Raw genomic sequence first — 18,011 nt, forward strand, 5'->3', positions numbered from 1 at the left:
AGAGCTGGTGACAGGTCACATGGACCAATACTGTCTGGATCAGACTGGCTCTTACTGCGTCTACTCTATGTTTGTCTCTTATTTTGTTCACATGTGGATGTTCAAATGGACCCAACATCTCACGTTTTAGAAGGAGAAACGTCCATGGAGTCATTTTCTCTCTGGTGAGTGTTACCTAATTTGTACTGTGCTGAGCTTGCTGAATTGCATATTGACACCATCACTATTTACTCAGTTGCTTGCTAGTCAACTGCTTAGGAATATAGATCGCAGCCATATACTTGCTTTCACGTATCCCACAGATGCATTTGCTTGATCGGTTTCAGTGTACTTTCAATCTGTGTACATCAATCAATGATGTCACATGAAGGACAGAAAAGCTATGATTCTGTGGTGAGAGAGCATATACTTGTATAATTGGTTGGGAGAACTTACACTTCAATAACATGGCACTAGGTGGAGTGTAGAAATAATGTGGACTATTGAAAGATATGGTTTCAATGAGAGTCACAGATCTCTAACTCACATTTCTATCTGAAATCAGTCAGGTCTTACACTGAACTACATAATAGATCTTCAAAAAAGGACATGTCAAATCTGCTAAATTGCAAACATTTGATCTATCTTATCCACTTGGTGGCAGTAATACCATATAACAGAACATGTTTTCGGAGGATAGCGGTTTTCTTTTCTTTTTCTACTCCATTTAAAGGCCCAATGCAGCCATTTAAAAAAAATCTCAATATCAAATTATTTCTGGGCACCTTACTGTGATTGGTTTCAATCAAAAAAGTCTGAATTAAAAAAAGAAACAAAATAGCTTCTTAGCACGAGCAATTTCTCAATCAAGAATTTTGTTAGGACTGTCTGGGAGTGGTCTGAGTGGGGAGGGGAAACTGAAAACTAGCTGGTTTGGAGCTGTCTTTTTTATTGGTCCATTAGCTAATTTACTGCCTGGTAATGTTATAAGTCAGGCCACAACTCCTTCCCACCAAAACAGACTGAAATTTCAGGCGGACTTTTCAAACAGCACTTACACCAAAAGGGCATTATCGTCAATTTCACAGTATTATTTCAACCTCATAGAGTGGAAATATATATAAAATACATGAAATAACGTTTTTGACTGCACTGGGTCTTTAAGATTGTTGGACACTAGAATGAAATACTGAGAACAAGACATACAGAACTGTTTCAGTGTATGCTCCAGTAATTTTAGTCTCTTATACTAGGTGAGATCATAATTCTGTTGTCCTTTGTTTAGGATGTCGTGCCAGCCACTGCAACAGTCCAAGTTGGCAAACCAGCACATATTTAATACGTTTGTGAGGCAGCCAATTGATAATAAAAAAAGGGCCTGCCTTGATAGAGAATGAATGGATGAGTGAATACAGGCCAATCTCACTACAGTATGCAGATATATACATTCTCACATTGCAGTGCTATTTTCCAATTATGGAAATGTTATAGAATAATTTAACAAAATTCTACCTGGAACTTGCAAATAATAAATATGGCAGAAAATACACTTACAAGATTCATAGAAGATTCGTGTAATACCTGACTTACATTGGTGGTTACCATTTAGACATAACAGAAATGTTGAATGTATTTTATATGCCTTCTAAGGTCTCACATACATGAGACATACACATTTCAAGCACTTGGATCATAGTAATAGCAAGCTGTTGCATGTATTGTATGAAAAACATACAAGCCATGTAAGCTTAGCCATGTAAGCTAAGCCATCTAAGGCAGAGGCGGCTCCAGGCACATGCGACATAAGTCATTTATTTTAGGAATTCAGTCTGGGCCTCAACTCACTGTTGAGAGTTAGAATAGTAGAATACACAGTGTGCATGTCAAAATACTGGGCTTGGTTAAAACCCTGGATGGGAGATCAAAGGCATAGCTGTAGATAAATCAACTGTCCAGTAGGAGGTGCTGCCCAGCCTTAACCATGGAAACTCATACCTAAAAATCTAAATGTATATGCAAATAATACATTTTTCTTCGAGATATTGTCATGTTGCTTTTTATGTGTTGATTTATAAAAAAAACAATGTGAAACATATAAGGAATGCATTCCCAGAACTCAGTACATCAACTTTTCTTATAATATAGCCTTTTGGTGCCCTATGCGAGATTTGATTGGGGGGCCACCCACCTTGTGACAAAACATTTTTGTGGCTGCTCTCTTGATGGTGAAGAGAAACATTTTAAAGTTAATATCCTGCAATTCCACACATTTTGCCTTGGGGTGGGGAGAACATTTAGCAATATTATAACAAATTTCATGCAATTATACTAATTTTCCATGGGTCAGAGATAATGTTTTGCACTTTTAAAGCAAAACCTGTTTTGATTTTTGGGGGTAGATCAGCTTTAATATTGCAGATAGATTGTAGCTTCCATCAAAGTAATTGTCTGCATCATTTGTAATCCCCCATATACAGTATATTTTTTTGTAAATATATGTCAGATAACAACACAAAACATTGTTACCTGACATGGCTAATTGAGTGACTGTGACAACAGAGAGAAACAGCTGATGAACAACCAAATTTTGCTGGTGTATTCTACTATTCCTACTCTCAATAGTAAGTTGTGAGTCCCCCCCACCTTCTTATAATATTCATAAATTACTAATTTAATTAATATATTTTGTCTCAAATATGTCATATCATATCTTTGTAGGAATTGCACCACAATCATTCAATTGTGTATGTCATATAAGGTATGCCTTTACATTTAAACACGTGTACGTACTGAAAATGGCAGATTTGGGCACTAATAAGCTCCTATGTAGTGGCTGTACAGTATACTATACATGACGTCAGAGCCCTGGCTCTGCACTTCACAGCACTGTGTGGGTTTTGACTGACAGCTGATCGGAACTTGAGCACTGAGCGACAAGAAGTTCCTCCGATCCCTCCCGGTAATAAGGCAACTTTTGCAAATGTTTTGTTGTCTGAGTGAGGGAAATGCTGTAAATTAAGATGGCTCAATGTATTTTGAAAGATAATATGCGGAGGATTATAATAAATACCGCTTGGATGTCAAAAAGAAAGCCAAACACCCATGAGTCCAAATGTGCTCTTCACATTTCCAAATCATAAAACTTGTGTCATATACAGTGTCAATATTTCTGACACTATGTTTGATGTACAGTTACAAGATTACATGTCGTCATACAGGTTGTTCTGAACAGAATGAGTATATGTTTGTTTATTGTGTCGAAAATTTGCTGCAGCACACACACTTGAATGCACTCATGACTCCTTTCTATGCGAACCCCAATTACCATCTGTTTCTCTGAATTGCCTTGTGAAAGCCTAACACTGTAATGTCGTATTTTGCAGAGATCTGTGGCCACTTGGAGACACCAGTTAGTCCTCTTACTCAAACCCTTGTAAATATATATATATATGTTTTCACTACCCCTCATTTTCCAGGAATAGTCATCATGTTACTGAATGTATGCAGAGTATATTTTTCAGATTTCGTTATCAACAAATGCGTCAAAGTACAGTAAATATAAAATGTGCATAAATCAACAGTGGATTCAGTTTGGATTCAGTCTTGTCAGGTGAACTGTTGTGTACTCACCTTTGGTCTAATATTTTTTCCCATTGTCTCCAAACCGTTCCCTTTCAATTGCTACCATGGTTGCGCATATGGTTTTCATATTTCTTCAGTAAGAATATATTTAATTTAGCCCTATCCATATACAGTGCATTCGGAAAGAATTCAGACCCCTAGACTTTTGCCACATTTTGTTACATTCCAGACTTATTCAAAAAAACTGTTTTACACACAATACTCTAAAATGACAAAGCGAAAACAGGTTTCTATACATTTTTGCAAACGTAGAAAAATAAAAAATACCTTATTTACATAAGTTTTCAGAGCCTTTGCTATGAGACTCAAAATTGAGCTCAGGTGCATCCTGTTTCCATTGATCATCATTAAGATGTTTCTACAACTTGATTGGAGTCCACCTGTGGTAAATTCAATTGATTGGATATAATTTGGAAGGCCTGTCTATATAGGTTCCCACAATTGACAGTGCATGTCAGAGTAAAAACCAAGACATGAGGTCGAAGGAATTGTCCGTAGAGGTCCGAGACAGGATTGTGACGAGGCACAGATCTGGGGAAGGGTACCAAAGAATTTCTGCAGCATTGAAGGTCTCTAAGAACACAGTGGCCTACATAATTCCTAAATGGAAGATGTTTGAAACCACCAAGACCCTTCCTAGAGCTGGCCTCCTGGCCAAACTGAGCATTCGGGGGAGAAGGACCTTGGTCAGGGAGGTGACCAAGAACCCTGTGGTCACTCTGACAGGGCTCTCTAGTTCCTCTGTGGAGATGGGAGAACCTTCCAGAAGGGCAACCATCTCTGCAACATTCCACCAATCAGGCCTTTATGGTAGAGTGGCCAGCCTGAATACCAAGAGACACTTCTGGAGGAGACCTGGCACCATCCCTACAATGAAGCATTGTGGTGGCAGCAAAATGCGGTGAGGATACTTTTCAGCAGCAGGGACTGGGACACTAGTCAGGATCGAAGGAAAGATGAACTGAGCAAAGTACAGAGAGATCCCTGATGGAAAAACCTGCTCCAGAGCATACAGTACCTCAGACTGGGGATAAGGTTCATCTTCCAACAGGACAACGACCCTAAGCACACAGCCTAGACAATACAAGTCTCTGAATGTCCTTAAGTTGCCCAGCCAGAGCCCGGACTTGAACCCGATCGAGCATCTCTGGAGAAAGCTGAAAATAGCTGTGCAGTGACGTTCCCCATCAACCTGACAGAGCTTGAGAGGATCTGCAGAGAAGAATGGGAGAAACCCTCCAAATACAGGTGTGCCAAGCTTGTAGTGTCATACCCAGGAAGACTTGAGGCTGTGATCACTGCCAAAGGTGCTTCAACAAAGTACTGAGTAAAGTGCCTGAATACTTCTGAAAATGTGATATTTCAGTTTAACATTTTTTTTATACATTTGCACAAATTTTGTGTTTGCTTTCTCATTATGGGGTATTGGGTGTAGCTTGATTAGGATAAAAAAAACCGATTACATCCATTTTATAAGAAGGCTGTAACGTAACAATATGTGGAAAAAGTCAAGGGGTCTGAATACTTTCTGAATGCTCTGTAGGGCAATTCAGTGTATAGGGATTATATATATATACACACACACACACACACACACACACACACACACACACACACACACAACTGAGACATAGGGAAAAACATACCAGATCCTTATTAGATTAAAAAGAAAAATTCATGATTCTTTTCGATATGGGTTTCCACAGACAAGGAGTATGCTGAGTCTTTCTTTTGGACCAGGAGGTAAGTTTGAAGGTGTGTGTTTGTCTGATGGAGCGACCTGCACATTATGAGTATTCTCCCAAAAAGTCAGTCCAGATCAGTGTTTGTGAAGGGAATGGAATAAAGGAAAGGAAGACATTGAAGACTATTTGGGCATACTGAAATGTAGATGTGGGAGAGTCTGTTTGGGAATACCTTATATGGGCTCCCCTATTTGATGTGTTCACCACACCCTTGGTTTGACCTTTGACACCTCTGACTCATCCCCACATGACCCCTGACCTTGTCCTCTGACTGGCAATTTATGACCCTCCCACTGACCCTCTTGTAAATGGAGGGAGAGGAGTAGGTGGACTGCGTCTGTGTGTGTATCACGTCTACTCCCCTCCGGTAAGCGACGTCGCCGGTATACTAACCACCGGTCCTGGGATTCATCATTACGCACACCTGACATCAATCATTACACACACCTGCACGTCATCATGATACTCACCTGGACTGCAACACATTCCTGATTACCTCCCCTATATCTCAGTCCCTTTTGTTTTTTTCCGCAGTCAGTATTTTTTCTGTGTTTATGCTTAGACGCTACTGTTATGTTGTCTCGGTTTGTTGTTTTATTAAGCGTTTCCCCTGCACCTGCTTCTCGACTCTCAGCATCTCCGTTACAGAATACTGACTCACAACATAAGCAGCAGGAAAACAGAATATCTCCCAGACTGTCGACAAGCAGGGAAACCTGTCAACACCATGACCAGCTAGTACAACTGGGTACGGCTATGGAAGAGGTTCTTCGCAGTGTGCAACATCGCAAAGAACACACTGGGTCGACTGGTTGTAGTGTCAGCACAACAGCCATTCAGCAACCCGCTCAGGTCAGCGACGCCTGCTTGTTCGTCCGGGATAAATATGATGGCACCCCATCGAAATGCTGGGGCTTTCTACTTCAGTGCTCCTTTACGCACAAGATGGGAGCTCCCACTACCGAGAGGTCCAAGGTTGCCACAGTTATTTCTCTGCTGACTGGGCGGGCGTTGGAATGAGTTTGACAAAGAAAGAGCGTGATGGAGTGCTGCGTCAGATGACCTGGCCTCCACAATCACCCGACCTCAACCCATTTCAGATGGTTTGGGATGAGTTGGATCACAGAGTGAAGGAAAAGCAGCCAACAAGTGCTCAGCATATGTGGGAACTCCTTCAAGGCTGTTGAAAAAGCATTCCTCATGAAGCTGGTTGAGAGAATGCCAAGAGTGTGCAAAGCTGGCATCAAGACAAAGGGTGTCTACTTTGAAGAATCTAAAATATTACATATTTTGATTTGTTTCACTTTTTTGATTACTGTATATGGGAGACATGTTGTTTACAGCACATGTATTCATTACTCAGTCTGCTTGTCTGATGTTTTCTATGTGAGCTTGCTGTTTCCTATACGTTTCAATAGGTGCTATTAGAAACACAGCCTTTCTGCTATTGAAAATGAATGCAAATGCCCCAAATAGGAGAGCTTCAATGGAAATGTACAAATTCTGATTTATTTTTCATTTTGTAGGGCTGATGGATTTATTTATTTTTTGTAGCACAGTAGATCTGATAATCAAGCTTGCAAGCTGTGACAATTGGATTTAAATGTTGATCCTGTTGATCAGTCCTGTTTTTTTTCTCGCATATTCCTTTTTGTGTGTCTCACTTATTACTCTGACACTTCATTTTTCCATATTTTCCATATGTGTTATTTCATAGTTTTGATGTCTTCACTATTATTCTACAATGTAAAAAATAAAAACCCTTGAATGAGTAGGTGTCAACTTTTGACTGGTACAGTCTGTGTGTGCGTTCACATGTTTGTTAACTCCTTTCTCCTCTACTTCAGGTGTGTTTGAACTGATGTCCTTGGTGATCTCTGGGATGAAATCTATAATGGACAGAAATGAGGACTTTACATTTCTTAAAAGCATGATCATGGAAAGGAGATTCCATCTACTGGTCAAGGTGAAACTGGCTTTAACTACTGTGATGTAATGGCAATGCTACAGTTCTGTTATAGTAATGATATGAGAGTTTATCATGTACAATTACAGTATGTCATAGTGTGTAGCTATGAAAATGTACTGGGTAGTATTCACTAGGAACTAACCGGAAGCAAACGGTCCGAAACAGGGAGGGACTACCTGAACTTTTCAAAATCAAATTGTATTTGTCACATACACATGCAGATGTTATTGCGGGTGTAGTGAAATGTGTTTTGTCTCTAATTCCAACAGTGCAGTAATATCTAACAATGCACACAACCTAAAAGTAAAATAATTGGATTTAAGGATTATAAAAATTAGCATGAGCAATGTCAGAGTGGCATAGACTAGAATACAGTATATACATATGAGATGAGTAACGCAGTATGTAAACATGATTAAAGTGTATAGTGTTCCATTATTGAAGTGGCCAGTGATTTCAAGTCTATGTATATGGGGCAGCAGCCTCTAAGGTGCAGGGTTACGTAATCGGGTGGAAGCCGCCTAGTGAATGTTCCTGAGTGGCAAAATGATAGTCTCCTTGTTTCCTCATTTTCCCTTGCAGAACGTTTGGCTGTGGTGTGCACTAATGAATACAACAGATGTACATCACCGGTGATGCACTGTAATAGTAACCCCCAGTGTCATAGCCTGACTCGTTCTCTTTCTCAGATCCATGCGAGGTTGAGGCGGTTTGGATCAAGGAATCCTGTCCCGGTCCGGGATAATGCAAAGAGTCTGGCCTGTAATGTAAGTCTTTCTCTTTGCACTCATCCTTAGGATGGATGGATGAATGGATGGCTGGATATAAATATAGATAAAGGAAGATATATTTTGCACAAGTGTCCCTACATACAGTGCCTTGCTAAAGTATTCAGACCTCTTGGATTTCTTCACATTTTGTTGTTACAAAGTGCGATTTAAAATTTATTTAATTGTCAACTACACAAACTCTGTAATGTCAAATTGTATTTAAGGTTAATAACAAAGGAATTACTAAAACATAGTTGTTGCATACGTATTCAGCTCCTTGAGTCAATAGATGTTTGACACCTTTTGGCATCAAATACAGTAAGTCTTCTTGGGTAGGTCACCTGGATTGTACAATATCTGCCAAGATATTGGGGATCATGGCTAGACAGAAATGTTCATTTCTTGCCATAGATTTTCAAGCAGATTTAGTTCAAAACTGTAATTTGGCTACTCAGGAAAATTCACTGTCTTCTTGGTAAGCCACTCCAGTGTAGGTTTGGCCTTGAGTTGTAGGTTATTGTCCTGCTGAATGGTAAATCCCTTTCCCAATCTCTGGTGTAAAGCAGGTTTTCCTCTAGGAATTTGCCTGTGCTTCGCTCTGTCCAGTTTGTTTTTATCCTGAAAACCTCGCCGGTATTTGCCAATGTAAAGCATACCCATACCATGATGCAGCCGCCACATGCTTGAAAAAAAGGAGGCAGTTACTCAGTGATGTGTTGTGCTACATTTTCCCCAAACATAAGGTTTAGCATTCATTTATTTATTCATTACTTTAGCATTTTCTTGCAGTATTACTTTAATGCCTTGTTGTATCATTAAAGATGCATGTTTTGGAATATGTTTTTATTCTGTATATTTGTATATTTGTATTTTCACTCTGTCATTGTGGAGTTATGACAATGTTGTTGATCCATCCTCAGTTTTCTCCCAATACAGCCATTGAACTCTGTAGCTGTCTTAAAATCACCAATGGCCTCATGGTAACATCCCTGAGCAGTTTATTTCCTGTCCTGTAGCTCAGTTCAGAACAAAGGGGCTGACACGACATTGCAGTTATGAATTTTGTGTTTTTTTCTGTGTATTGTTCTGGCACTTTGACGTTAGTTTAATTTGAATCTATACAAAACAGTCTTTTTTTTTGGTCAACAATCACACTTTGTAATAGTAAAGTGAATATTATTCATGACATCCATGGACTATGCAACTGAGGCAAAGCCTTGTTTTACAGTAATATTATTTTATCTCCTTTATACAGAGCGACATCATGGGACAGTTTTCAGCATTAAGGTGTTAAAATAATTTCTCCCCAAGTGTAATGATTCAGCCTTGAGAACTACCATTAATGTCAACTCTATAAAGTGACACTGAGATTTCCCACTCTCCCATAATCCTCTACTTCACCCCTCCCCTTTAAGTACCTCTCCTTATCTCACTCCCCTACCCCACTGTTCTGTAGTATGTCCAATGTGGGCATTCTTGTGTCTAACATGCAGAGTAAACTGGTGGAAAAGATACAATTGTGGTCAGTGACTCATTTAATTTCACTATAATTCCAATACCCCTTTTCCTCTTTCCTTATGCCCTGTCCTAGTTCCACCTCCCAGTCCCCTTACTCAAGGTCCTGTCTGAAAGCCACTCCAGGCCTGGTTTAAATCGTCAATGTCTACTGAAGGGGCCAAACCAAAGAGCTGGTTTTCTTCAAAATGGCTTCTGTTTGCTCACAGCGGAAAGTAATGACCTTCAGGCAGATTTATGGATTCTTTGGTGTGTGCGTTACATCTTGAAGCACATTCTTAGAAAAGGGTTCCAAAACGGAAAGGTTCTTCGGTTGTCCCTATAGGACAGGCATTCCCTAACTGGGATACGCGCAATGCCTTCAGGGCTATGCCAACTTAAAAATGTGATTCACATTTGGAAAAAATAAATAATTCTTCACATTTTCAAACAGTACATTTATATTTTCTAACTGGCTATACATTTGGGTGAGATTTTTTTTCTCCTCGCCTGGACTGCCTCGTTTCACTGCCAAAAATAACATTAAACCACCTAGTGTTCAGCGAAATAACACAATGTCAAATAATTAACATCCAATCACATTAACCGTTACTCTCTCGCGGGAAATTTTCACTCATGCACAGACATTTAGAAACGAAACATGACCATTTCAAAAATAAGCCGAAGGAGTTTTTTGAGTGAGAATTAAGATGACTTTCGAGTAGTAAGACATGTATGAAAGCAACCGTTACCATTTAATAAGAAGGGGCTAGAAGCGTCTATCGTGAGCTACCGAGTGGCTAGGACAGGCAAGCCCCATACTATTGTGGAGGACTTAATTGTTCCTGTGGCTGAGGATATGGCTGAGACAATGCTGGGGGAAAAGGCCCCAAAAACTATACAGACAATGTCTTCATCAAACAACACTGTTTCACGATGCATCAATGACATGGCAGGAGTTGTTTTGAAACAACTACTGCTTCGCATACAAGCAAGTGAATTCTATGCGTTACAGCTGGATGAGTCAACAGACGTGGCGGGCCTGGCACAGCTCCTGGTATATGTCCGTTACGTTTATGGGGGGTCAACTAAGGAAGACATCCTCTGTTGAAAACCACTAGAAACCAGGACATGAGAGGATATTTTTATAGTACTGGACAGCTTTGTGACATCAAATGGACTTTCCTGGTCAAGATGTGTTGGTTTCTGTACAGATGGCGCAAAAGCCATGACAGGGAGACATAGTGGAGTGGTAACGCGCATGCAAGGAGTTGCTCCCGATGCCACTTGGGTACACTGCAGCATCCACAGAGGGGCTCTTGCTGCCAAGGGGATGGATGCCTGACAGCTTGAAAGATGTTTTGGACACAACAGTGAAAATGGTTAACTAAATGGTTAACTTTGTTAAAGCAAGGCCCCTGCACTCTCGTATTTTCTGCACTATACGGCAGCAATCATTATGGGCAGCAATCATGTTACGCTTTTACAACGTACAGAAGTGCTGGTTATCAAGGGGCAAAGTATTGACATGTTTAAAAAAAAATCTAGCTTAGTTTTCTTTACTGACCATTTTCACTTGTCTGACCGCTTGCATGATGAAGAGTTTCTCACAAGACTGGCCTATCTCGATGTTTTTTCTCACCTGAATGTTCTGAATCTAGGATTACAGGGACTCTCCGCAACTATATTCAATGTGCGGGACAAAATTGAGGCTATGATTAAGATGTTGGTGCTCTTTTCTGTCTGCATTAACAAGGACAACAAACAGGTCTTTCCATCATTGTATGATTTTATTTTGTGTGCAAATGAACACACGCTAACGGACATGTCAAGTGATATAGCGAAGCACCTGAGTGAGCTGGGTGCGCATATACTCAGGTACTTTGCCGAAATGGATGACACAAACATTTTGATTCGTTATCCCTTTCATGCCCTGCCTCCAGTCCACTTGATCCACTGATCAAGAGAGCCTCATCGAAATTGCAACAAGCGGTTCTGTAAAAATGTTATTTAATCAGAAGCCCTGCCAGATTTCTGGATAGGGCTGCGCTCAGAGTTTCTTGACTTGGAAAATCACGCTGTTTAGACACTGATGCCCTTTGCAACCATGTACCTGTGTGAGAGTGGGTTCTCGGCCCTCACTAGCATGACATCTAAGTAAGGCACAGACTGTTTGTGGAAAATGATTTAAGACTGAGGCTCTTTCCAATACAACCTGACATTGTAGAGTTATGTGCATCCTTTCAAGCACACCCTTATCATTAACCTGTGGTGAGTTATTCACAATTTTTGATGAACAAATAAGCTTTTATATGTACGATGGCTGAATAATGAGCAAAATTATTGATATTATTATTATTTGTGCCCTGGTCCTATAAGAGCCCTTTGTCACAACCCGGCTCGTGGGAAGTGACAAACTCACACTCATTCTTATGTTTAATAAATGTATCATATAGCAGGCTTACAATGAGGACAATGATGGCAAAAAAACAACATTTGAGAGTGCGCTGACCCTGGTGCTAGAGGGGGTACGCAGCTGGAGGTTGAATGTTTGGAAGGGGTACGGGACTATAAAAAGTTTAGGAACCACTGCTATAGGAGAACCCTTTTTGGTCCCAGGTAGTACCCTTTTTGGTTCCAGGTAGAACCCTCTGTAAAGGGTTCTACTTGGAACCAAAACAGTTTCTACCTGGAACCAAAAAGAGTTCTTCAAAGGGTTATCCTATGGGGACAGCCGAAGAACCCTTTTAGGTTCTAGATACACCCCCCCCCTGGAGGCTGTTCTTATCTGCCTTGGATACATCTATGGGGAAACATTGCAACTGTCTTGAAGCAATAAGTTACATCAGTATCCTCCTAGACATCTAACCACAACACGCCATCCTCATTGTTATATCAGAGGCTGCATACTGTGTGCGTGTGTCTGTGTGTCATAGTTGGCTGAGGAGCTGTGGACTCAAGTGGCTAGTGCTGAATGTTCAGAGTTGATCAGCCTGCTCTCCGACCCGCACATCAAGGTGAGTCTCCCATAAAGGATATGAAAGTAAATAATGTCAGACCGTCTCATTCAGTCAAACACACGCCTCATTCCGTTTCTTTTAGAGACACACATTAAGGCCAGGCACCACACCCTAATAAGGTATTTTTTTCCCACCTTAATCATTTCAAAATCAACTTTTACCAGAATGTGGACACAAATATAATAATTTTGGGGATTGCAATTCTTCTGAAATGTTGTATTTGGTGATATCTGTATATACGGTACAGTATTTGCACATTACACAAATATCTTTTTCTGGACACTAGATGAAGTCAGCCTAAATTTGTGTTTCATGTTGTCAAGACACTCCAGGACTGAACTTACACATAGCCGATTGTGGATAAATAGGCCTACTTTTTTCAACTTTCTATCTGTAATTTTTTTTAAAGTCTTATAATAACCACACAAATTGTGGGGAATGCAGATTCTTCTGAGGCTGAGAAAAATTAGTTGACATGAAAATGAGCTTTTAAATTATGTGTGATTCAATATAGCAAGCTTTGAAATTATGGATGTATGTCCATTTAAGTGGTTACAATTCATGACATTTTGATTTAATATGATAAACTAACAAAAGTATTAAAACAATTTTATTTTTATTTTTTTACTTTTTGAAAATACACATTTTAATGGAGCAAAATAGAAAGAATAAGTAGATGCAAAATATGTAATTTTAGTCTATGGTGCCTGGTCTTAAGTAATCTGTTCCTCCTGCCAATGTTATTGCATGCATGTAAACACACGCATGGACACACCCACCCACCCACACACACACACACAACCTCTGCTGACTAATCAACAGGTGCTGTTGCAGTATAGCCTATAATTACTACTAACACAGCCCATTAAGTTCGTGAAAAATGTATCCAGGTGTGAAATGTAGTTTTGTTTCCCCCTCCCTTCATCTTCCCTTTACACACAGCTATTAACATCTTCAAATTAGCATCATTAGCAGCAAAGGTAACATAACCAATCATGTTCATTTTTGTCATTACAACTGCAGCCAGTCTGCATCAGGCAGAGAAAGAAACTGAGTGAATAAAGGGGCAATCTAGGATTGATGCAGCGATTTTTGGACTTAATTATATATACCAATTGATTCTTGAAAAATAACAACCTGTTTGAATCCCATATTGCCCTTTTAATGCATGTGCTTCTATTCAATCCTATTGACAGTATCTCAGACGCACTAATATTCTAGAACTGTTCAGTCTAATTAAAAAGCAGAGTGCCTGGTTTTCCAGGGCTGCAGTGGAGCTCCTTTATTAACGAGGGATTGTTGGCAGCCTAGGATGCGTCCCAAATAGCACCCTACTCCCTATGGGCCCTGATCAAAAGTAGTGCACTATATAGCGCAAAAGGTGTCATTTGGGACAACCCAGGATTTCACTGCAGATTTATTTGGATAGCTTTAACGACCTGTTTGTTCCTGGCTCTCACTTGGTGGCTCACACATATGCTTGTTACTGTTAACATTACTGGATGTTGTTTTTATAAAACCTGTTATGAGCTGACCAGTATTGTATTGGCCTTTTTATTTTAATCACTATGGACAGACGTATCGCAAAGAGACAGACAGAGGGATAGATAGATATGTGTATTCTTTTCTTCCTACCTGGACCGACCGCCACTAATAGACACAGGGTGCAAAATGATTGACACCCTTGACAAAGATGTGCAAAAATGAAAAGTATGAAATAAATAATTAAAATAATTGATGTGTGCTTAGGGTTATTGTCTTACTGGAAGATTCACTTGCGGACAAGTTTCAGCCATCTGGCAGAAGCAACCATATTTTTGGCTAAAATGTCTTGGTACGATGTAAAGTTCTAGCCATTGATGCCGTTGACCTTAACAAGGGCCCCAGGAACAGTGGAAGTGAAATAGCCCAATAACATCAAAGATCCATCACAGTAGGTATGGGGCTCTTTTCTGCTCATGCATTCTCATTTCCACACAAAATCCACCGCTGGTGTGCGTGACTAAAGAGCTCTATTTTCATGTCATCCAACAAATGTAAAAGCCTGAAGTTTACTAAACGGCATTGGCACTTGGATTATAAAGGGAAAGGTAAAGAGGGATACCTCGTCAGTTGTACAACTGAATACATTCAACTGAAATGTTTGTTCCGCATTTAACCCAACCCCTTCTGAATCAGAGAGGTGCAGAGGGCTGCTTTAATCGACATCCACGTCTTCGGCGCCCAACCAGTGCTTTGGTCAGATGACATGAAAATAGAGCTCTTCGGCCATGCACACCAGTGGTGGGTTTGACTTCGATATAAGAATGCATTATAGAAAAAGGCTCAGTGCCGTTAACCTCGCATGGTGAGGTATTGAAAACAAGGGTGTCAATCATTTTGACCCCTACATGTTTGCGAAATACAAATATTACTTGTTAAACAAAATCTATTTCTCTGAGCAACTGTATTAGTATAAAATAACATGAATTCACATTTTTTTTTAACATGCATTATAGCTCATAATTTGACTTTTTTATTTTATACAGTTCTTTTTGCTCATCTTTATCAAGGGTGTCAATAAATTCAGACCTCGCTGTATATGATAAGCTACTCTTGCTGTTTTCTAACGTCCTCTGTCCAGGGCCTTCTCTCTGTTCACGACATAGTAGCACAGAAAGGTTATGACCCCGAGCTGCCACCCCTACCTGATAACATCGAAGAAGAGGATGAGGACTCTGTGAAGATTATAAGCCTGTTCAAAAGCCAGGAGCCACTGGTGAGTGGATCATGGACGTAGGGAAGAATCCTTGAGATCTCTAGTTAGGATTGTGCTCATGCAGCCTGAAATCAGTGCCATACGTTGGATATTTGTGCACCTCCATTTAGTATGATGTATAAACATTTTATTACGTTACAAATTAAATAAAATGATGATGGTCGAGGATGATGGGTGGGAGTATAATGTGACTGTCTGGCAACACAAAGTTTGCGTGTTTGAATCTTGTCGGGGACAACAGAATTATTTGACCTAACCGTTTTCTAACCTTCCTTATTCTCCTAACCGATACGTGAATTCTCACTACATTATCTGCTAACATTAGCCACAAATGCTAACAGCTAGCGGGATATACGCTGCACCAGCAAGATAGAATGGCACGGGGGGGCGCAGCGGTCGTTTGTGTATATTTGTAAGCAACAGCCGGTGCACAAAATCTAAGGAAGTCTCTAGATTTTGCTCGACTGAAGTAGAGTATATTGTGATAAATTGCAGGCCACACTACTTGCCTAGAGAGTTTCCAGCTATACTCTTTGTGGCTGTTTATTTACCACCACAGACAGATGTTGGCACTAAGATGCTTGCACTAAGACCGCACTCAGTCAGCTGTATAAGGAAATAAGCAAACGGGAAACCGCTCACCTAGAGGCGGCGCTCCTAGTGGCCGGAGACTTTAATGCAGGGAAACTTACCAAATTTTTATCAACATGTTAAATGTGCAACCGATACGTGAATTCTAATAGATCACCTGTACTCCACACAGAGATGCGAACAAAGCTCTCCCTCGCCCTCCATTTGGTAAATCTGAACACAACTCTATCCTCATGATTCCTGCTTACAAGCAAAAGTTAAAGCAGGAAACACCAGTGACTCTGTGTATAAAAAAAGTGGTCAGATGAAGCAGATGCCAAACTACAGGACTGTTTTGCTAACATAGACTGGAACATGTTCCGGGATTCTTCCGATGGCATTGAGGAGTACACCACATCAGTCACTGGCTTCATCAATAAGTGCATCGAAGACGTTGTCCCAACAGTGACTGTACGTACATACCCCAACCAGAAGCCATGGATTGCAGGCAACATTCACACTGAGCTAAAGGGTAAAGATGCCACTTTCAAGGTGCGGGACTCTAACCCGGAAGCTTACAAGAAATCCTACTATGCTCTGCGACGAACCATCAAACAGGCAAAGCGTCAATACAGGGCTAAGATCGAATCATACTACACAGCCGAAGCTCGTCTTATGTGGCAGGGCTTGCAAACTATTACAGACTTCAAAGGGAAGCACAGCCGCGAGCTGCCCAGTGACACAAGCCTACCAGACGAGCTAAACCACTTCTATGCACGCTTCGAGGTAAGCAACACTGAGGCATGCATGAGAGCATCAGCTGTTCTGGACGACTGTGATCAACCTCTCCGTAGCCGACCCGAGTAAGACTTTTAAACAGGTCAACATACACAATGCTGCGGGGCTAGACGGATTACCAGGACGTGTGCTCCCGGCATGTGCTGACCAACTGGCAGGTGTCACTGACATTTTCAACATGTCCCTGATTTATATAGCCCTTCGAACATCAGCTGATATCTCAAAGTGCTGTACAGAAACCCAGCCTAAAGCCCCAAACAGCAAGCAACCAACATGTTCAAGCAGACCACCATAGTCGTTGTGCCCAAGAACACAAAGGCAACCTGCCTAAATGACTGCAGACCCGTAGCGCTCATGTCCGTAGCCATGAAGTGCTTTGAAATTGTTGGTAATGGCTCACATCAACACCATTAACCCAGAAACCCTAGACCCACTCCAATTTGCATACGGCCCAAACAGATCCACAGATGATGCCATCTCTATTGCACTCCACACTGCCCTTTCCCACCTGAACAAAAGGAACACTTATGTGAGAATGCTATTCATTGACTACAGCTCAACGTTCAAGCTCATCACTTAGGTAAGGATCCTAGGACTAAACACCTCCCTCTGCAACTGGATCCTGGACTTCCTGACGGGCCGCCCCCAGGTGGTAAGGGTAGGTAACAACACATCTGCCACGCTGATCCTCAACACTGGAGCTCCCCAAGGGTGCGTGCTCAGTCCCCTCCTGTACTCCCTGTTCACCCACAACTGCATGGCCAGGCACGACTCCAACACCATCATTAAGTTTGCAGACGACACAACAGCGGTAGGCCTGATCACCGACAACGATGAAACAGCCTATAGGGAGGAGGTCAGAGACCTGGCCGGGTGGTGCCAGGATAACAACCTATCCCTCAACATAACCAAGACTAAGGAGATGATTGTGGACTACAGGAAAAGGACTGAGCACGCCCCCATTCTCCTCAACGGGGCTGCAGTGGAGCAGGTTGAGAGCTTCAAATACCTTGGTGTCCACATCAACAACAAACTAGAATGTTCCAAACACACCAAGACAGTCGTGAAGAGGGCACGACAAAGCGATTCCCCCTCAGGAAACTAAAAAGATTTGGCATGGGTCCTGAGATCCTCAAAAGGTTCTACAGCTGCAAAATCAAGAGCACTGGTTGCATCACTGCCTGGTACGGCAATTACTCTGCCTCTGACCGCAAGGCACTTACAGAGGGTAGTGCGTGTGGCCCAGTACATCACTGGGGCTATGCT

At 41.1% G+C, this 18,011-nt stretch overlaps 1 protein-coding gene across 1 annotated transcript in view; it reads left to right on the top strand.

The window, feature by feature from the left end:
• The first annotated feature begins 7,227 nt into the window (after positions 1–7,227).
• Positions 7,228–18,011, top strand: part of LOC135508198 (MAGUK p55 subfamily member 7-like) — a 43,947-nt gene continuing 33,163 nt past the window's right edge. Inside the window, exons 1-4 of the mRNA XM_064928235.1 lie at positions 7,228–7,332; positions 8,025–8,102; positions 12,536–12,616; positions 15,243–15,377. Of these exons, the coding sequence (XP_064784307.1) occupies positions 7,228–7,332; positions 8,025–8,102; positions 12,536–12,616; positions 15,243–15,377 (399 nt within the window). The remainder of the gene's footprint in view (positions 7,333–8,024; positions 8,103–12,535; positions 12,617–15,242; positions 15,378–18,011) is intronic.

This window comes from Oncorhynchus masou, chromosome 3 (assembly GCF_036934945.1).
Source record: "Oncorhynchus masou masou isolate Uvic2021 chromosome 3, UVic_Omas_1.1, whole genome shotgun sequence".
Classification (NCBI taxonomy): Eukaryota; Metazoa; Chordata; class Actinopteri; order Salmoniformes; family Salmonidae; genus Oncorhynchus; species Oncorhynchus masou.